The 20,322-nt window shown below is 37.4% G+C and overlaps 1 protein-coding gene across 1 annotated transcript; it reads left to right on the top strand.

The window, feature by feature from the left end:
• The first annotated feature begins 2,739 nt into the window (after positions 1–2,739).
• Positions 2,740–17,662, top strand: LOC149783424 (monocarboxylate transporter 2-like). Its single transcript, XM_089933111.1, has 4 exons — positions 2,740–2,910; positions 4,716–4,859; positions 12,316–13,104; positions 17,374–17,662. The coding sequence occupies exons 1-4, from the start codon at positions 2,841–2,843 to the stop codon at positions 17,544–17,546; spliced, it is 1,176 nt and encodes a 391-aa protein (XP_089789237.1). The 5' UTR covers positions 2,740–2,840; the 3' UTR covers positions 17,547–17,662.
• Positions 17,663–20,322: the final 2,660 nt, after the last annotated feature.

Here is a 20,322-nt window from a genome sequence, read left to right as displayed (position 1 = left end):
AGATTGTACGTACGAAATCCATAGAGACAGGTTCAACTACTGCTAATGGTTGCCGCTCAAATTCTGTATCCCAACTGTATGGTGACGACGAGTTAACTGAAATTGTGGTGGAAAGCTTATCTCTAATGGTTTTTACTAAGTCACGGAAGAAATTTGAAAACATGTCCGGAAGGGCGACTGGAGAGAAGGTAGTTGGAAGTGGTTTTGATTTGTTCCTTGACATTAGCTTGTTAGTAATCTCGAAGAGCTCTTTGCAGCTGGAACTTTCCATGATCTTAGTAGTGTAGTGGGCTGATTTCGCTGCATGGACTATATTTGTGACATTCTTCTTAGCGACTTCATAATTTGCTTATGACTAGTGAGTCTGGTGGAAAGCCAAAGCCTCTCAGCTTTACGGCGGTCTATTTTAGCAGTGCAAAGTTGGTCCCTAACACTGCTATACCATAGAGAACACTTTTGAATTGATACTCTGCACTTGGTAGCTGGGGCATATATGTCAAGCAATGAACGCAGACAGTTATCGAGTTGTTCTGCGGTCGGACGTTAGGAAGTTGTTAAGTTAGCTTGGATGTCGTGCATTAGTTTGGTTCTATTTATCATACGGAGGTTTCTCTTAGTAGCAGATAAAGGTGGAGGGTTAGGGACTGATGGCATATATTGCAGATGTCATCTGATGCAAGGACATGGGATACAAGGGAGGACCGTAGAATATTATCATCAGGTCTATGAAGAATCCAGTCTAAAATGTGACCATGTTTGTTGGTGGGTTGGTTAACTGACTGTTTGAGGTTGAAACCATTTATGGAATATATGAGATTTGATGTATTTGAGTTTCCGGGACAGCCAAAGTGAAAGTTGAAATCTCCAAGAAGAATCAGGTTGCCACAAATCGAATTTCCATAGTCCGTAAGATTCGGAAACTGCTCCAAAAAGAGAGTCAGCCAGCTTGTATTTTCTACTAGGAGGAGGGCGGTATAGGCAGAAAATATGGACTGACCTTTGCTCCATTGTGAGTGTGGTTTGAACTAGTTCAAACGATGTGTGGTCGAAATTGAATGTTGTAGTATAGTTAAGACGTTTTATCATGAAGTTCTTTGTGAGGACAGCAATTCCACCCCCGCGAGAATTATTGGGGAACGACTTGATGGAGGAACCAGTGGGTGTTAGATCCGCACACGCCTGATGATTTTAGCCATGTTTCTGTCAGGAAAACTATGTCAACATTCAGGTCGTTGATAAAATTAACTATTTCTGTGCGCTTTTCCGGTGGTCCTACTGACTGGGCATTGAATAATGCAATGCGCAGAGGTATTTCTTGGATAGCTGACACAAAGGTTGACGAATTAATAGTGATTTGAATTAGGTTATCTAAATTAACGGTCGAATTTTTTCAAAATGGTTATGCCGAAATAAGGGAGATAACTGGGATTCTTCTTCCTGTTCTACGCCGGCTAGCTTTGAAACAACGATTCTGTTTTCGCTTCTATTTACATTTAGGTAATGATGAATGTAATCCCAGTTCATTTAATCTAGAGCACAATGTAGTATGGAGGGCCAAGGAGTGATCATTTAAAGCAATTAATGAAGGTCCATCGTAGCATACGCTGTATTGAGTATTGTAAAAGAAAGTCACGCTAAAGCCTCCGTTATAACAAAGCAATTATTTTGGGGGTCATTGGGTTTACCGGTGTGTGATATGATTTTTCGATCATGAGGATGTCGTTGCTACTGAGAGAAATTATTTTGATATGAAAGGAAGGAACAAAAGAAGACGGAGAGACGATAGCGTTGACTGATTAATGGTTGACAGAATTGGTTGTGCGCTGAAAAGTACACACGATAACTGCAAATGTCAAAAACGATATAACGAACTTACGGCGGAAATGCTTACAAAAAAAGCAATAAAACAAATCCTGTATCAGTGAAATCCCGCTGAATCGAATTATGTCCACTCATTGGTTAAAAGAAAATGACCTCTTGTCATCTTTTATAACTTATTTTCAGTTGACCAACGAGAAGGCAGTATTCCATTCAGCACGTTGTTCTTGCATATTAAGAGGGCTCGATCATTGCCATGTCTAGCAGTAGCGAGGGAAAATGGTCTGGCATTCCTTATAGGTATGATAGTAAGCCAAACTTCGGATACGCCTACAAAACCGAATGCTGAACTAAGTATCGGTACCACATTTATTACGCTAAGTGAAATGTAGCTTGAAGTAACCGCGTTTGTTTTTAAATAGGTCGCTCGAGAAAGGAGAGGTATCCTTCCTTGTAGTTTTAATATAGTACATGTCTAACAGATAAACTGTAAGAGCAACGTGTGTGTCGGTCTCTGTGTGTGTTCGTTCGTGTGTGTGTGTGTGTGTGTGTAACGATTATTTACTTAAAAGTGTTTCGTAACATATGACTTTATTCGAAACGCGTTTCATCGTAACAAACTTCCATCTACCGCTCTAGTGTTGCTGCTCAACATTTTATTTCATTCTTACATTTATGAATATTTACAGGTATATGCCATCAACTTAGTGATAGAAAGGACCAAATACGTGACAGGCTATGACAAGTAATCGCCAAGAAGTTGAATAACACAAATAATTTGATATACCGGCGTAGGTGAACAGTTCAGAGACCTGTACGATAGTATTGTCATCCAAAGAATTGATTAATTCCTAATTCACGGAAGATCTGTTAAATAGCGTTCATTTTAAATGCTAAGAGACAGAAAGGTATTAACCATGGTGCATCATCGTTGGATTGTTGTTGTCAGTACCTACTTGACAGAATTGATAGCGACGGGCCTACTTTTTGCGTTCCCTGTGCTGTTCTCAGCTTTATTAGAAATGTTTAGGCACAGTCATGCTAAAACCGCCGCTGTAGGATCAGTTCTGTTCGGAGTCCTGGGGTGTGCCGGTAAGTGATATGAGTTACGAGATAAATATGAATCCGTTGCCACTAAGAGGCAGGGGTTGGGGAACAATTTGATATACAAATACTATTGGTATATAAAATTATGATCCGCCAATGGCGCAATAATAAGAGTATACAAACATTGTTGCAACTACGTGCTGTCGATTCTAGGGATATAGAGCAATGAAGAATTTCCAGTCATTAATCATTTGTGACGTCTGAAGATAACGATAAAATGTATTAATAATCCCGATTTTCTAAATGAATTTAATATGATACACTATTTCATCACAATCCATTCCGCTTTCCGTTCATCCCTCCCCTCTCATGAATTAGGGACAAAATACTCAGAAATCTAGAGTGTGAGAGAAAAATTATTTTGGGCTAGGTGAAAATCTTGAAACTGAACTTGCATCAAGTAATCTACAAAGATATGGTTCGTCGTAACTTTATGTGTACAGTTTCCTTGGGATTTATTTACTGTATTTTAATAATCAATGATACAAACTTCCAAATGCCTGTCGACACAATAGGGTAAACTTCTCGGGTACGAGTCAAAAATACTATAGGTGTATGCTCTGATGTTGTTGTTTCTTAAACCCACCATAAAGTTAAAAAAATCGATTAATAGTAATTAAATATGAAAATGTCCAAAGACCGCCTTTCTCTGTCTCTGTCTCTCTCTGTCCCTGTCTGTCTGTCTCTCTCTCTCTCTCTGTCTCGACCACTGTTATAAGATACGGACAAAAGTCGATGAAAAGACAATTGTAGACGGATTTCGCTTGTAGCATACGACGATGTCTCTGAACCTATGAATGATGGTAAAAGTTAAGTCAATGCAACCAAAGAGAGAGAGAGAAAGAGAACAGTTTTATGTTCGGTGGTAATGATTGTTAAAGCAGAATATGGACTTAAATCAACTATAAATACATTAAAATATTTTAATATCCTCTTGTTTGTTCATCATTTCGCTTAGTTTCTATTCCACACCAATTTGCATTCGATGGAACGTTACTGGCAGAGCGTGCAGTGTTCAAGAAGTTAACCAAGTGTTTGTGGTACTTTACGTCATTAAAACCACCTTTTATGTTTAAATCATAAGTGTGACTTATATTGATTTAAGCAATGCAAATAAGAAATAGAAACTAAAAAAGAAAATAGTGAATTTATCAATATGCGAAGGTAATTGTGAATAGCCACAACAGGAACAGAACTACATTGCGTAGCGGACACTTTGGCCGACAGGAATGTAAGGAGTTCATTCACGTGGTCTATGCACAGTTGCTTGTAGTCAATCTTAACTCTGTTCAAAGTGCATGTACGTGTATTTTTTATGTGGTGTAAATAAAATACATGTATTGTTTCAATGCTTTATCAACGATATACCACTCGTTGTATAAATGTGTCATTAAAAGGAAACTCGGTAATCCGAGTTTCTTTTGAATGAAAAATTGATACGACGAGTGTTATATCATTGATACGGAGTACATTATATATATATATATATATATATATATATATATATATATATTGGTGAAAGAAATGACGGAAAAGGAAAACAACGTGTGGCATAAGGTAGGCAGTGTAGACATAATGACATTTAACAGGGCCAGTGTATGGACAGAATAGTCCAGATGGTAGTAAATAATAACTAGAAATGGCATCACCTCTTATTATGGAAGAGGTTTAGAAAGGTCTGCAATGGGGAATGCTATAAATCTTGTCGATTTTTCATTTGTAATTTGTTTTTTCTCCTTAGACTAAATTTCTACTTTCTAAATGTACCTTTGGTTCAATTCATTTTTAAGGGGTCATCACCGGACTACTGGTACAACGTTTTGGGCCCAGAAAAGCTGGATTCTTAGCTGGTTTGTTGAATGGTATTGGCTGGGTGGCTTGTTTCTTCTCAACATCTATACTTTATCTAGTTTTACTGTTGGCCGTACCAACGGGTAAGATAATAATAATAATAATGATAACAACATCAAAGAAATATTATTAATTTTGATACTGCTGCTATAATGGTGGCAATGATAGCAATAATTTCGACGATGAGGACAATGATAATGATTTAAAAAGAAAAATATTATTGGTGAATTTAGGTTCTCTACCTCTTTTGGAATTAAACTTTTGATGAAATTATCAAGATCGATATTTTATAACAGTTTCAAAGATTATGAGGGAAAAATCACCAAAATCACTAGCGCGATGCACAGTTGTTAATTATCTTTTGACTTTTTTCGTACAACACATGACTGATATATCATTGTTGCATCACACATTAAAAAATGCTAACCATCATTGACCCTGAATGTCAAGATTGATTTTAGTCAAGGGAATGCTATTCTGCCAAGGGAATGACATTGACAACGTCATATTGGTTTTGACCTAGAGACGGGTATTGATAGTGTCAGACTGGTTTCAGTCTAGAGCATACTACTGACAGTGTCTGGTTGTTTTCAGCCATGAGAATGTCACTGACAATGTCATATTGTTTTTGGCCTAGAGACGGGTATTGACAGCGTCAGATTGGTTGCAGTCTAGAGCATAATATTGACAGTTTCTGGTTGTTTTCAGCCATGAGGATGTCACTGACAATGTCATATTGTTTTTGGCCTAGAGACGGGTATTGACAGTGTCAGATTGGTTGCATTCAAAATGAATGGTTTTGACTGCAAAGTTCGTTTCAGCCAATATAATGCAGTGTCATTTGATTGTCAGCCAAACGAATGTTACTCCCAGTGTGAAATTGTATTGTTATGCCAAATACAATGGTAATGATTGGATATTTTATTGGCTGAAAGTTTGGTTTCAAACAATATAGTACTATTGATTTTCAACCACGAAAAATGGTATTGACATGGTCATAATTGTTTTTGCAAGAAGAATAGTATTGGCAGTGTCATATTTATTTCAGCCAGTCGAATGGTGCTAACAGTATCAGATTGTACTGTTTTCCGACAATAGAATGGTACTGACTGTCATATTACTTCCTGCCTAGAAAATGGTACTGTCATATTGCCACCTGCCTAGAAATTGGTACTGACTGTCATGTTGCTTCCTGCCTAATAAACGGTACTAACTGTCATATTGCTTCCTGCCTAGAAAATGGTACTGTCATATTGACTCCTGCCTAGAAAACGGTACTGACTGTCATATTGCTTCCTACCTAGAAAATGGTACTGACTGTCATTGTCCTACCTTCCTAGAAAATGGTACTGACTGTCTTATCGCTTCCTGCCTAGAAAACGGTAGTGACTGTCATATTGCTGCCTGCCTAGATAATGGTACTGAATATCATATTGCTTCCTGCCTAGTAAATGGTACTGACTGTCATATTGCTTCCTGCCTAGAAAACGGTACTGACTGTCATACTGCTTCCTACCTAGAAAATGGTACTGACTGTCATAGTCCTGCCTGCCTAGAAAATGGTACTGACTGTCTTATCGATTCCTGCCTAGAAAATGGTACTGACTGTCATATTGTTTCCTGCCTAGAAAATGGTAGTTACTGGCATACTGCTTCCTGCCTAGAAAATGGTACTGACTGGCAAATTGCTTCCTGCCTAGAAAATGGTACTGACAATGTCAAATAAGTTTCAGCCAGAAAAACAGTATTGACAGCGTGAGAATATTTTCAGCCACGAAAATGAAATTGGTAGTGTGAGATTGTTCTTAAGCAACATAATTATATTGACATTGTCAGATTATTCTCAACTAATATTGACAGTATTATATCGGTTTCAGGCAATGGAAATGAACTGGCCAATAAAATGGTATTGACAGTTTTATATTGGTTTTAGTCAATGTGATGATACTGACAGTATCGGTTTATAATGTTTTCAACCAATTAAATGGTACTGAAAGTCATAGTAGTTTTAGCCTAGAGAATGACTATGATAGAGTCAGATTGCTTTCAGACAACACAATATTATTATCATCGCCACGTCATGTTGTTTTCAGATTAGAGAATGTTATTGACTGTGACAGGTTGGTTAAACCACTATAGTGATATTGACAGTGTCATATCAATTTCAGCATAGTGAAGGGTACTGACAGTTTCAGACTGGTTTCAGCCAATGGACTAGTATATACAGTGTATTTTTGGTTTTACTGAAGAGACTGCATTTACTGTATCAGATTTATTTCAGCCTATGATATTGACTTTGTCAGACTGGTTTCAATCATTTTAATAGTATAGACAGACTCCGATTGGTTTCAGTGACGGGAATGGTATGGACAGTGCTAGATTTGTTTCAGGGAAGAGAATGTTATCAACAATTTCCGATTAGTTTAAATCAGCAGAAAGGATTTGGCAGTGTCCGTTTGATGTCAGCATAGAGAATGGAATTGACAGTGTCATCTTGGTTTCAGCCAAGAAAATAGTATTGACGGTGTCATATTGATTTAGACATTATTTACCCTCACTCACAGAATCATTCTAAATTTAAGAACCGAGATGGAAGAATTAATAGCTAATTCTGACCTTTTCAGCTTTTCGCTCTTATTAAAATGTAGCAAAAATCAACCCTATTGTATAGACCATTCATACATAGTTTTATGATTTCTTGATTTCATTATACATTAAGAGATGAATTTTCTCACTTTTGGTAAATTACTTTTATGACTACTTTGGAAATGTCACGAAACATATTTTTAATATCAAAATGTGAGCAAAACCCATATGTAAAACTCATATTTTGCTTTGTGTGGTTGTCATGATCTCCCTTAGACGCATTTACTTGAGAAAGGGGAGGATGAATGCTTAGGACGTGCCTAAATCAATCACCACACGAAGACAATAACAAGACGAACAGTACAAACACACAAATAATATAGCATGTTTTAATCAATGACAGTAATATTATCACACTGACATCCTTATTAGCATTCCATTCACACTTTACAGCTGGGGCCCAGAGTGGCCGAGTGGTCTTAAGCGCTCTCCGTTACGGATCATTCTATCTCACCTCTGTCTGCGTCGGTTCGAGTTTCGAATTCAGCCATTATGGGTATTTAAAAATGCTTGCCAGTAGCTTCTCGTGAGTCGGTGGTTCTTTTCTGGGTTTTCCCGGGTTCCTCCTCCACCATTAATACTGGCCGCCATGCATAGCCTATCGTGTGCTGAAAAATGGCGTTCAACCATACAACAACAACAACAAGAACATCGTTACAGGTCGTGATGATAATGACAAGAGTAATTACATGAGATTAATAAAAAAAATAATTTCAGTCCTATTATTCATCTCTCTCTCTCTCTCTCTCGTTTGGTTCTGTTTTTCCACTGCAAGAGCAATTCAAATATGTTCCCACGTTTCCCATGTGTATCTTGATCAGTACATCACACAAAGTATTTGCGCCTTGAATTTTGCACATTTGAGCGTCCATTAGTTATTTTAATATATACGTATTCAAACTGAATTATATTATATGCATGACCACAATTCATCACCAATTTCTCTCTTGTTTAATAATTCAACATAATACAATTGTTTCCGTGTTAATTTTTTGGTCTTTCATTTGGACTGGCCCGAGCGCTGGTCGAAGTCTGTCTTGTGCATCAATGTATACATAACAACTTGCTGTACCGCACCGTACATGTATCACGAGGGCATGTTTTTCCTTCAACTATCATTGTCAGTATTATTCAGTGATCACATTCTTTGTCCACTCTTGGTAACTTGCATCTCTAAAACTGTCAATATGACGGATTTGAGTGGCATTTCTTCCAAAGTCTTGACAACCAACGGATCCAGTTTGATGTCACTGGACTAGTTTACATAAACCGTAATACTTAAATGTAATTGTAAAGTGTATCCTCACATATAGGGAATTCTCATTTGCATCGAATTACTTAAATATGGCTACACTTTTTTCATTTCATACAGAGTTCCATTTTACGTCTAGAGCTTAAACAATCTTGTATGTCGTAGTCCACAATAAATACTTAAGTGACTCTACACACACACACACAGATATATATAAATAAATAAATATATATATATATATATATATATATATATATATATATATATATATATATATATATATATATATATAACTTTCTCTGATACACATATAGTTATCATTAATATATATAAAGTACACATCAAAATGTTCATTAAACTGCCGAGAACCACGACTAATCTTGCTGTTTAAGACATGTACAATATAGTCATCCTCTCGTGGGTCGGTGGTTCTTTCTGGGGTTTTCCCGCGTTCTTCCTCCACCATTAATAATGACAGTGTATAGCTTATCGTGTGCTGAAAAATGTCGTTAAACCTAAAAACAACAACAACAACAACAATAGTCATCCAAAGACACATGTATTTAAAAACCAGTCACTCCTAAGCTTGGCTTTCAATGATAAAGTAAAGATTTCCTAAGGGACATTAACAAAGCTTTTCCTTAATTACCTAGTCTTCGGGGAAACGAGAGAGCGCGTCAGCTCAAACGTTCGACGTTCATGCTATCGAATTAATTAAGCTTATGTGGCCTTGGAGAGCTAAAGCCCAGCGCATTAATTTACCATTTCTGTAGTAACTCTGGATCAGGAATGTCGATGGTCTATGGTCGATCTGTAAAGTAATCTCTCTTTATGGAGTAAATGTCTCAATAATACATCCTATTGCAAAACACCCTTTCTCCGTAGTAGAATACTGGTTTTCTTGGTATAAGAGGTTTGGACCAGGGTGTAACTTATCTCCATATCATTGAAGCAATACAGCTCATAGTTCTGCATCAGATACATCAGTTCGAACGACAAAGTCATGACTGAGATCAATATTAACGATTCCTTTAGTTTTAGTGCTTGTGCCTCTTACTGGAAAAATAATTGATTCCGAATGGCTATCCCCCTGACCTATTACCGCAATATTGTCAGAATCAGGTTTTTGCCTTTAATGAACTGTACGTGGCTCGTGTATCTTAAAAGGTGTTGTATTTATCAGCGGCTTCTGTAACGGATATCTGAGTAACCATCCATGTTTTGCCAGACGATTACACAAATCCAATACATAATGAGCTATAATTGTAACCTCCTGTTCTTCGTTTCGACCGATCCAAAGTTCCTTAAGGACTTGTATGGTTGCTTGCGGATTTCTTCCATTGAACGATTCAAACAGAATGAATTCGGTACTCACATATGGAACTCTTCGATGGGCAAAGAAGAATGCCAGGAGATATATGTCCCAATTAAGGGGTCGCTCATGCGTCATGAAAAATATAACATGGCCTTTAAGGTGCTACAGGACCGCTCAATTAGACCAAGTGTCTGTGTCTGGGATAATAAGGGCTACTCTATGAATGTTTAACGAAAATTAGCCGCATGATTTCTCTCTTGAGATGAAACGTAATCTTTGCCCCTCTATCACTATTTTATTGGGGATCCCCACTCTAGAAAGCATGTTAATGATTCTGCCTATATGGTGTAGAGCCATTGCTTCTGCATATCCATTTGCAACATCCACCGTGGTCAATATGTACCGGTGGTCATTCTCAATAACAGTGTCAACGGGATGATTTAGGTCTATGGCCACCCTGAAAGGAGCGTCAACAACGGGTACTTTATTATACTGGGGCTACTGTGATGTGCCATGTATCGACTACTTTTGGCACATTTAACACTCGACACAATATTGTTTAACACCTGCAACCACTCCAGGCCAAAGAAATCATTATAATATCTTAGAGAGAGTTCTTTTTATACATAAATGTACACTCATAACAGAGTCATGGTCTGTATGCAGACGGGTTGATCGTAAACTAACAATACTCTATCCCTCTCTGTTTCAGTTTTTAACTTCCAGCAATAATAATAGTTCTCTCCCTGTGCTTAGTATTTTTCGTGGAGCAACCTTATCGCTAAGTAATCTCGGCGTTGCCCACTTGTAAATCTAATGCATTTCCCTCATTTCTAATGTAGGTTCTAAATTTTGCATTTGCCATCTTATTTAAATATAAACTTACTTAGATATCAAACTCATTTCCTATAAAACACTTAACTTATGAAAACTTAAGGTTAAGAAAACGTACCAAACCAAAACTAAGTGATTAAATTGAGACAGATCTGACGATACAATATAATGATACAATATAATAGAATAATGTTAAGAAACATCCTGACAAAAAAAAGACAAAAGACAAAAACAAAACGTTGCCTGTTGATTGGCTGCTCTTCCACCTTAACAATTTCAAAGCTAAGTACTCATGGGCGCTGCATTATGATGTGCACAGACACTGACAAGGACAACATTAAAGACGGATTGACCCACCTGCCCTTGGCTTTTGGTTCCGCTGAGGCCATCAAATGTCACAAACTCTCCTACAACAAATCAGATAATTGAGTTGGGGAGGCGGGTGAATCACGACAATCACGCAAGGAAACAAGACTAATATAAGAATAACAACACAATCTACACAAATACTATAGCATTTATTAACATATAACATCAATATTGCATACACTCATGCATCCCCACTACCACTACGTCTCGTGATGACAATGAATGTTAGCATGATAAAATGTGAGTAATTAAAAGTAATTTCAGTGTTATTATTCATATCTCTTATATTACTCACTTCCGTTATTACATTGCAACCGAAACGCACCCAAGTTTTCACATTTATCTTGATCAGTCATCACACAAAATAATCACGCCTTGCATTTCGCACAGTTTATCATCCACAAATCACTGCAATATGTACGTATTGAACAAGAATTTTCGTCTATACGATGCCACAAGTCATCACTATTGTCTTGTTTTAATAATTCGACATAATACCTTTGCTATCAGTGCTCCTTATTTTAAGCTATCACTTAAACCGGTCCGAATGCTCTGCGTAGTGTGTCTTGCGGATTCGCTGGCCTTTTATCTCTGACTGGCCCTCTATATTTGGCTGCTTTGTTCTACAAAATACATCCTTGTATAGATAGCAACCAGACAGCACGACTATCTTATAGGAACACATTATTTTTCTTAAACTTCCAGCACATTCTTTGTCCATTCTATGCCATATGCTACGCTAAAACTGTTAATTGGACGAGTTTGTATGACAGTGGTTGAATTATAATTCCATATTTTCCATTCAAATCATAATTCCATCTGTAAGCATTGTATTGGTACGTTTACTGTGCAAACGGGATGTGGGGGTGGGGGTGATAGTCTGCGAAAATGAGTTGGTGTACCAATAGCGAGCAGTGGCACTCTTACCCATGTTTTAAATCTCTTCAAAATGCTTGATGAAAATTATTGAACGGTTTGGTTACAAACTTCTCCTGGACGCACACAATAAAGTTAACCGGTTATAAATCCTTAAATCTGATTCACAAAGTACCTTGAACTGTATGATACATACTTATGAGCGTCGAAATTATTTTGATCAAAAACGTTACAATTTACATTTCAGCTATTGGATGTTCCTTGATTGCTTTAAGCATAAACAAAACCTTGTGTCATCATTTTCCTGGAAAACCTGGACAAATTGCTCTTTCCGTTCAAACAACCGCAACAGGCGTAGGAAGGATAATATTCACATATGTCCTAACAGACTGTGTTAATACGTTTGGATTGCGTGGGACCTTTTTAATCATGGGAGCTGTTTTGCTGAACTGTTCTATCCTATCGATATTTTGGAATACAGAGTTACCTACACCAAAGGAAATACCGAAAATGGTATGCAAGGCTCCAAACGATAATACTGGAACGAATAAAAAACTATTTTTCTTGATTCAGTTCTGTCCAGTTTTGACAAACAAAATATTCCTCCTGTTTATCAGTGGGATGACATTTCTTTTTGTTCCGCACGGTGGATTGATGGTAATGTTCGAGGACATAATGAAGAGTCGAGGATTTACAGACGGAAACATACAATTAGCAATCATTGTCCATAGTATTTGCACCATTCGTGGAGGACTATCATTTGGACTTCTAAAACAAATACCAAGAATTAGTTCTTTGCTTTTAGTCTTTCTTCTGGCATGCATGTCAGCCATGTCGTTTTCAACAATACAGTTTGCAGAACAGTTCTGGACTACAGTTATCGCTTGCTCCTTTCTAGGATTTGAAATGGGTGCGACAGTTACGGCAACGTCCATTGGTACATTACAAATTATCGGCTCCGAATACTTTCCTTTTGGACTTGGCGTGGTATACACGATTATGGGTATCGGAAACGTATTCGTTGGACCTATTTCTGGTAAGAAACAAGATAATAACATGCATATCTGATTCCAGAGGAATGCTATTTTGTTATCAGATTAGTTGTGCTGGTTTAATAACCTTCTAAGGTTTACTAGTCTATCTTTAGTTCCAGTCATGTAACTTTACTTATCGTGCGAATAATGTGCACAAAGGTTGTTGCTTTTGTTGTTGTTGTTGTTGTTGTAGGGTTTAGTGTCATTTTTCAGCACAAGAGAGGCTGTACATGGCAGCTATTATTAATAGTGGAGGAAGAACCTGGAAAAACACCGGAAAGAACCATCAACCCACGAGAAGCTACTGACAAGCTTTCTCCAATTTCACATTGGCCGAACCCGAGAATCGAACCCTCGCTGACAGAGGTGAGATGGCAAAGATCCGAAACGGCGAGTGCTTTAGACCAATAGGCCACTTGGGGCCCCGTGCAGAAAGGTGAAATGCTACTTCAGTGATATCCAAATACCGCCGTTTGTGTAGTAAACGTTTAAAGCTTTCAGCTTTTGTCTTGGAACACATATTTCAAGGTCTAAGAAGTAACCTTTATTGGCTAATACAAAGCATGCAATGATACACCGTTTTCGTGGTATTGTACTCCCTCATTATAACGCTGTTAATATATGAGCATATTGCATTGCATTGAGACTGCCTTAGATATGATGCAGAAAGTTATATTTATAAATAATGGAATTGTATCCATGAACATGCTCGGTTTATAACAGGAACGGCGTTATAATAGAGGACCTTATATGGAGGGACTGCAATTAAACAATTATATGGAACATGTTGATGAAATTTATTTTCACTTGTCATGGAAAAAACAATCTTTTCTATCGCCAACGAAAAGGATCAGATTAGACAATGGTGCACGTTATGTCATATTTACCAGCTATTGGTAGGAATATGTCTGTACTGACAACATAAATTGTATATATTAAAGGAGACATACAACTATACGTGTATTAGTACTCAGTTGAACTGATTACAGTTTACATGCAAATTAATATCAATATCTCAAAGAATCACATTTAACTCTCGTAGCTGCTCTATATCAGGTTTAAAACAACAAAATAAGCCGTATAATACGGAGTGGTTTAGTTATTTGTACGGCATGATCGTAAAAACCAATGCAGTTTTGTAACTTTATGTTTAAACACTCACTGTGACTTGCCAACGAATGACGCAATCGGACTAAAGTCGTCATCTCATACAGAAGGGAAAGCTGACATACACGTATTAAAGTTAATGTTCTGTGGTCATTGGGAAATCTCCGTCTGCTCACATCAGCAGTCTGTCAGATAAAGCGGTTCAGTTTGTGCTAAAGAGTTATGGTTAATAAGGATACTCCCTGATGCCACGTTCTCCATTCAGAAATTTGAAAACTGTTTCTTGACTGGTGAATCACGTGAACAGAACATGTCATAATATTGGTACATATTAGCTGATTTCTAATCAGATTCACGAATGCCAATTTCTTGGTGTAGGCTTTTGCTGATTTTTTATCTTCCTCGATACGCCGATTCGTAAAGTGCGGCATATTACTATGGTTGGAAAGATTTCTCACTAATAAGAGCATGGATATATGAGATAGAATGGATACGATGTTTTTACCGTTTGATGAATTTGGGTGTGAATTGTCAACGTGTCGATCTATAGCAGTTTAAGCTCCATGTATCTTCCCAAATCGGAATCGTAGTATTGAATAGTAATAGTACGACTGGACAATAGGCATTGTACTATATAGGGGTTTTCCTTATAAACAAATTTATTGTATCAAAACATGAGTTGTACAAATCGTGAGTTTTCAATATTGAACTCAAATAATTAAATATATCAACTTTTGATAGTTTTGTTTAATTTAACAATTAAGCTTGTAACTGAAGTTTTGGTTAGTTTGGTGATAACATCAATATATTTTATGATAATTATAATCACATATTCTCTATTAGCAACAATATACAAAATTAATCATCCATAACACTCATTCTTTCATTGGATCCAACAATGATATGACCGCGGAATCAAGAGAGTGCAGCAGAGCTAGCACACAAATCTTCAAAGCATAGTATCTACAATGGCATAAAGATGTGAAGGTTAATATTGTTCTCTGCGCCACAAAGGCGCCCACGAATCACGCCTGCTCATCACGTATTGGATTTGGTAAGTTCGGCTCTGCAAAAGCTAAATCAGAGGAATCCAGAAGGGCTAGAGTTCGTATGCTTCAGCAGAAGATTTTTCACCGGTAAATGATGACTTTATTCGAGCCTCCACGCTCCGTTGTTTCGCAACTTTATTGCTTTGACTCGAAGAAAAACGGTATAGTCTTTCCTTTTTAAAAGGTAGCTTACAATATATCTTTAGTAAAAACTATACAATATTCCACGCCTTTGCGACGAGCAGACGGGTACGTTCCACAGTAATGACACTTAGAAAATTAATCAAAAATTATTTTATAATGTTCAGAATCTGAAACTTTATCTGCTCAACACTACAGATGAGCGTTTTTAGTTTTTAAAAAATAATAACGAACCAATAGACGTACCCAGTTTAAATAGGGCACGTATTTGTAGATCATAATAACATTTGATAGGTTTTAGAATAGGCGTGTGAAACCTATTTGAGTGCGGGCAACACTGCATTTATTTCTCTTTCACGGGGTCTATTATACACTTAGCCTTCAGTCAGCACAAGTTATGAAAGTTTGGTGGACCGGATAGTTTCTGTGTCTGAAACTACCTTATCTGTGGACATTGCTCATTTGATGGTCAGAGAAAACTGTATGACAATCTTCGTCTACTATAGAACCAAATTGTATGTACTACTTGCTTCTTAAGGGGTGTCTGTGTGTGTGTGTGATTTTATTGTCAATGTAGCTTTAACAATTTTGCAGTCGTATCGCTAAGATGTATGCAGTGTGGTAGTTTACAGTTATGTCTAGCCTTGGGACATGACGTCGCAGACATATATCATGATGTCTCACACAGTCACATTATCCGAACACCAGGATGACCAATCCTAACACTAACCTCTTAATGCTGAGCGCCTAACGACGCGGCTGTTAGCACGATTTAAAAAAAAAAAATGAGTCGTCGGTATGACACGGCCGAGGTTCGAACCCAAGACCTCCCGCATCCGAGATTGATGTGCTAACCACTTGGCCACCGGAGCGGTCGCTTCTTAAGAAAACAATTTACCCAATTATAATAAGTTTACCGTAAATACTTTTGTATCATTTTTTTTTTTTTTTTTTTTTTTGTCCGCTGCAATATAAATTAGTTAGGAGTTATCTTTTGAAGCAACAAATTTCACCAGTTGCACATTACTTGAAGAATTCGATTATTTATTGCAATTTATATTCACTTAGAACTTAATACTTAATCGGTATGCTAATATACTGCATGCATTGCTGCAGAAAACAAACCAGAACCTCACTAAAATCCATCACGATAAAAAATAAATATTGATCTTGTTTATTAGGCAAAGCTATGTATAAAAGTAAGCATAAAGCCGAATTATAAAGATACGGGATCTTGTCGACCGAACCACAGAAATTAGATTTTCAGGAACAGAATAATGAAAGAGTCACGAAAAATAAGAATTTTAGATAGAGAGATAGATAGATAGATAGATAGACAAATAGACAGGTTGATAGACAGACTAAAACAAAATTGGGGAAAATGTCTCAAATGTTAGTTCTTTTTGTAAATATTTTAAAAAAGTATTGTTAATTTTGGTATTTAAGGTTAAAGGTTAAGATTTTAGGATAACGAATACTGTTAGGTTTGTAAAGCACCATGAAGCCGTCTTCTTGGGCAACTATTTTGCTTTATAAATCGACACAAGAAATGAGTAAGGAAAATTAGGTAACTGCCCTCGCACAAAATTTTCTCTCTCTCTCTCTCTCTCTCTTGCTTGATGCTAGCTCAATTTATTGACACCATTTTAAAAAGGACAAAATAAAGTTTGTACGTTATTGAGACTTTCCATTCACTTCCTATAACATCTTCAAAATAAGCTAATCACGAATCGATTAATTGTAGAACTGAAATCGCCGATCACATTACTATCGTATCTGATGTCATCAAATTGTTTTCCTTTTGCATTGAAAGATATTTTACATATGATGCTTTGCAAATATTTGAAAAGATCCATTGTAATCTATATTGATTACTTCAGGATAATAATCACCGCATGTTTATTATTACGCCTTTATCTTTGTTATTAGGCAATGAGAGAAGAACAATTGAATCTGCATATTGTTTCATTGCAGGGGCTATCCGGGATGTAACTGGTACCTACACAATATTTATGTGGACCTCTACAGTGAGTGCTTGTGTGTCTGCCATTTCGATTTTAGGAACTATGAGTATGAAATACCTTTCGAGACCACACAAGGACACATTGTCAACTCCCGTTGAAGTTTATACAATTACAAAATTGTAAAACCTAACATATTGATCGGTTTAAGCAGCTAAAGAGGGAGGGGCGACCGAACAAAAAGGGGCGACCGACTTTTGGTGGACTACAATCAATGCACCTGTTTAGAATCTGAGGCTAAAATACAATTATATTCTTACCAAGCAATGTTGGCTCAATAACTATGCAAAGGCCCACCCCAGGCTTGTATTTATGCAGAGTTACTATTCAAGAAGGGAGGCCGACCCAAACAAATACGCGTTAACCTGGGGGTAGGGGGGGGGGACTCCATCAAGGTCCCATTGTAGGAGTGTTAATGTTACCTGCGGTAATGTTGATTTATTAGTAACCAAATGTAAATTTGAGACTTGTATTGAATCTTGGAGTTAAAAAGCAAAAGGAGACTGCCATTCCCAAGGGATTGATGTTGAATATACTAACATATTGTATGTTGACTGGCTTAGTGATCTGTAATTAAATAGTTGTTGTGATAATAATAATAATGAACGACTCTGCGCTTACCATGGCATTTGTATAAATAAATTAACGACTGCAGGCAATTATTAAAAATCTTCCAGTACGTGATTCTGTCAAACAGCAGCTGCATGAACGCCATGAAGCGCATGTGGAATTTACAGAGGGCATAGAGCAGCCATTTAAACCAATTGTAGAGTCAGCCCCACAAACTGCTACAGCAACTGAGTCAACAGAGACAACTCTTGAGACTTTACCTGCTGCTACTGCTAGCTGTCTTCCATCCCCTCCACCACCCGAAGTTCAACTACCACCAGAACCAAGAGATAAAATCAGGAGAATATATACATTTAGTGGGGGTTGTATTGCCGCTACCATGAATTCAGGTCAAGTATTTGATATTTTCCGCGTATGGATATAGTGGTAGAGATCGATACGTGAAACCTGAACATGTTTAAAATCTAACATCAGCCGACTAGGTCAAAGTTGTATATCGCGCCTCTACCAATATTTCGCGTCAAAAACGACAACAAAGATTTTGAAATCTTTAAACAAGCAGTGGACGAATATGATCCAAGAGCAAAACTGAAAAAGGGAATCGAGACAGGAAGAAATGAAGCGTCAACTTGAAAAAGTGAGGGAAAAAACATTAAAACCAGTCGTGTAAGGTAGGTCAGTAGTATATAGGGACACCCTAGCGTCAATGGACTTACCATGCAAAAACGGTCCATGCACTCTGGCGTCAAGGGGAATTTAACATGGGGAATAGATCGTGGGACTGTCTAGGGACAATGGGAATTTAACATGGGAAAAATCTTGGGCAGCTCTAGCCTCAAGGGGAATTTAACATATGGAATTTGAACATGGTGGGTCTGCATATCGTCAAGGGGCATTGAACTTGGACAGTCTAGAGACAATGATGGTAGAGGGTCAAACACAGCAGAGACAGAGACATACATACACTAGTACAAGCCTGAGATTTATATATAAAGCATTACCAAGACCTGAAATCTTGCTGGGGTGTTAAAAAATTTGCATAATTGTAATGATGCTATAAATAGCTATAATCAAAGAAATGCTCAACGATAAAATGGATGTGACTAAAAGTAACGCTAAAATGACGAAATTATCCCAGAATTTAAAGGAAAACAAACATATCCCCGAAAATTAAGTTACAATGGTTTAGACTAAAATGGATAAAATTAGTAACTACTTACAATATCAACTTGTGTGACGATCGTCGATAAACACCCATGTATTTATTTATAGCTATAATCAGCTGAAAGTCCTATGAAATCTCACTATCTATTTATAGCTACAACTTGTGGGTAATTCCTTTGGGAAACCCCACTATCTATTTATAGCCTCAGCTTGAGTGACGTTCCTGTTTATGAACTCTAGTACATATGTATAGCTACAACCTGTGGAAAACCCCAAGTCCATATTTACAGTCTCAAAATTTTCAGCGTCAGTGACGTCACTGTACTGTAAACTAGGGGATAAATGGCAACAGTGTTGCAAGTGGCTGACCTGAATAAGCGATACTGTAGGTAGGTAGGTAGAATGTATTTGATAGGGATGAAGAGAGTTTTTTAGGGACAAGCAGAGACCAATGCACACACACACACACACACACACACACACACACACACCACAGAGGGAAGAAGAAAAACAAACCCAAAATATACTATTCACACAGGGAAAAGAGGAAAAAAAACAACAAATATACTATCCAGACGATCCTACACTAACACCCCCCCCCCCACACACACACAAAGAGAGATCGAAGAATAAAACGAAAATTAAAATATACTATACATACAAACGTACGCTAACGCGTACAAACCCCAAATATACTATCCACACGAACGTACGCGAACGCATACAAACCCCAAATATGCTATGCATACAAACGTACGCGAACGCATACAAACCCCAAATATACTGTCCATACAAACGTACGCGAACGCATACAAACCCCAAATATGCTATGCATACAAACGTACGCGAACGCATACAAACCCCAAATATACTGTCCATACAAACGTACGCGAACGCATACAAACCCCAAATATACTATCTACACAACGTCGCTAACGCGTACAAACCCCAAATATACTATCCACACAACGTCACTAACGCGCACAAACCTCAAATATACTATCCACACAACGTCACTAACGCGTACAAACCCCAAATATACTATCCACACATCGTCGTTAACGCGTACAAATCCAAAATATACTATCCACACTAGGGAGGAAGAAGAAGAAAAACAACCAAATATACGATCTACACAACGTACGCGAACACACACACAGACACACAC

Source organism: Sinohyriopsis cumingii, chromosome 14, assembly GCF_028554795.1.
Source record: "Sinohyriopsis cumingii isolate HCF-2022 chromosome 14, ASM2855479v2, whole genome shotgun sequence".
Taxonomy (NCBI): domain Eukaryota; kingdom Metazoa; phylum Mollusca; class Bivalvia; order Unionida; family Unionidae; genus Sinohyriopsis; species Sinohyriopsis cumingii.
This window is presented reverse-complemented; position numbering and strand designations above follow the sequence as displayed.

Excerpts from the sequence above, each read along its gene's own strand:
- LOC149783424 (XM_089933111.1), top strand. The coding sequence starts at position 2,841 with ATGTTTAGGCACAGTCATGCTAAAACCGCCGCTGTAGGATCAGTTCTG. Across the intron at positions 2,911-4,715 it reads CGGAGTCCTGGGGTGTGCCG|GGGTCATCACCGGACTACTG; the intron begins GTAAGTGATATG and ends TTCATTTTTAAG. Across the intron at positions 13,105-17,373 it reads ATTCGTTGGACCTATTTCTG|GGGCTATCCGGGATGTAACT; the intron begins GTAAGAAACAAG and ends GTTTCATTGCAG.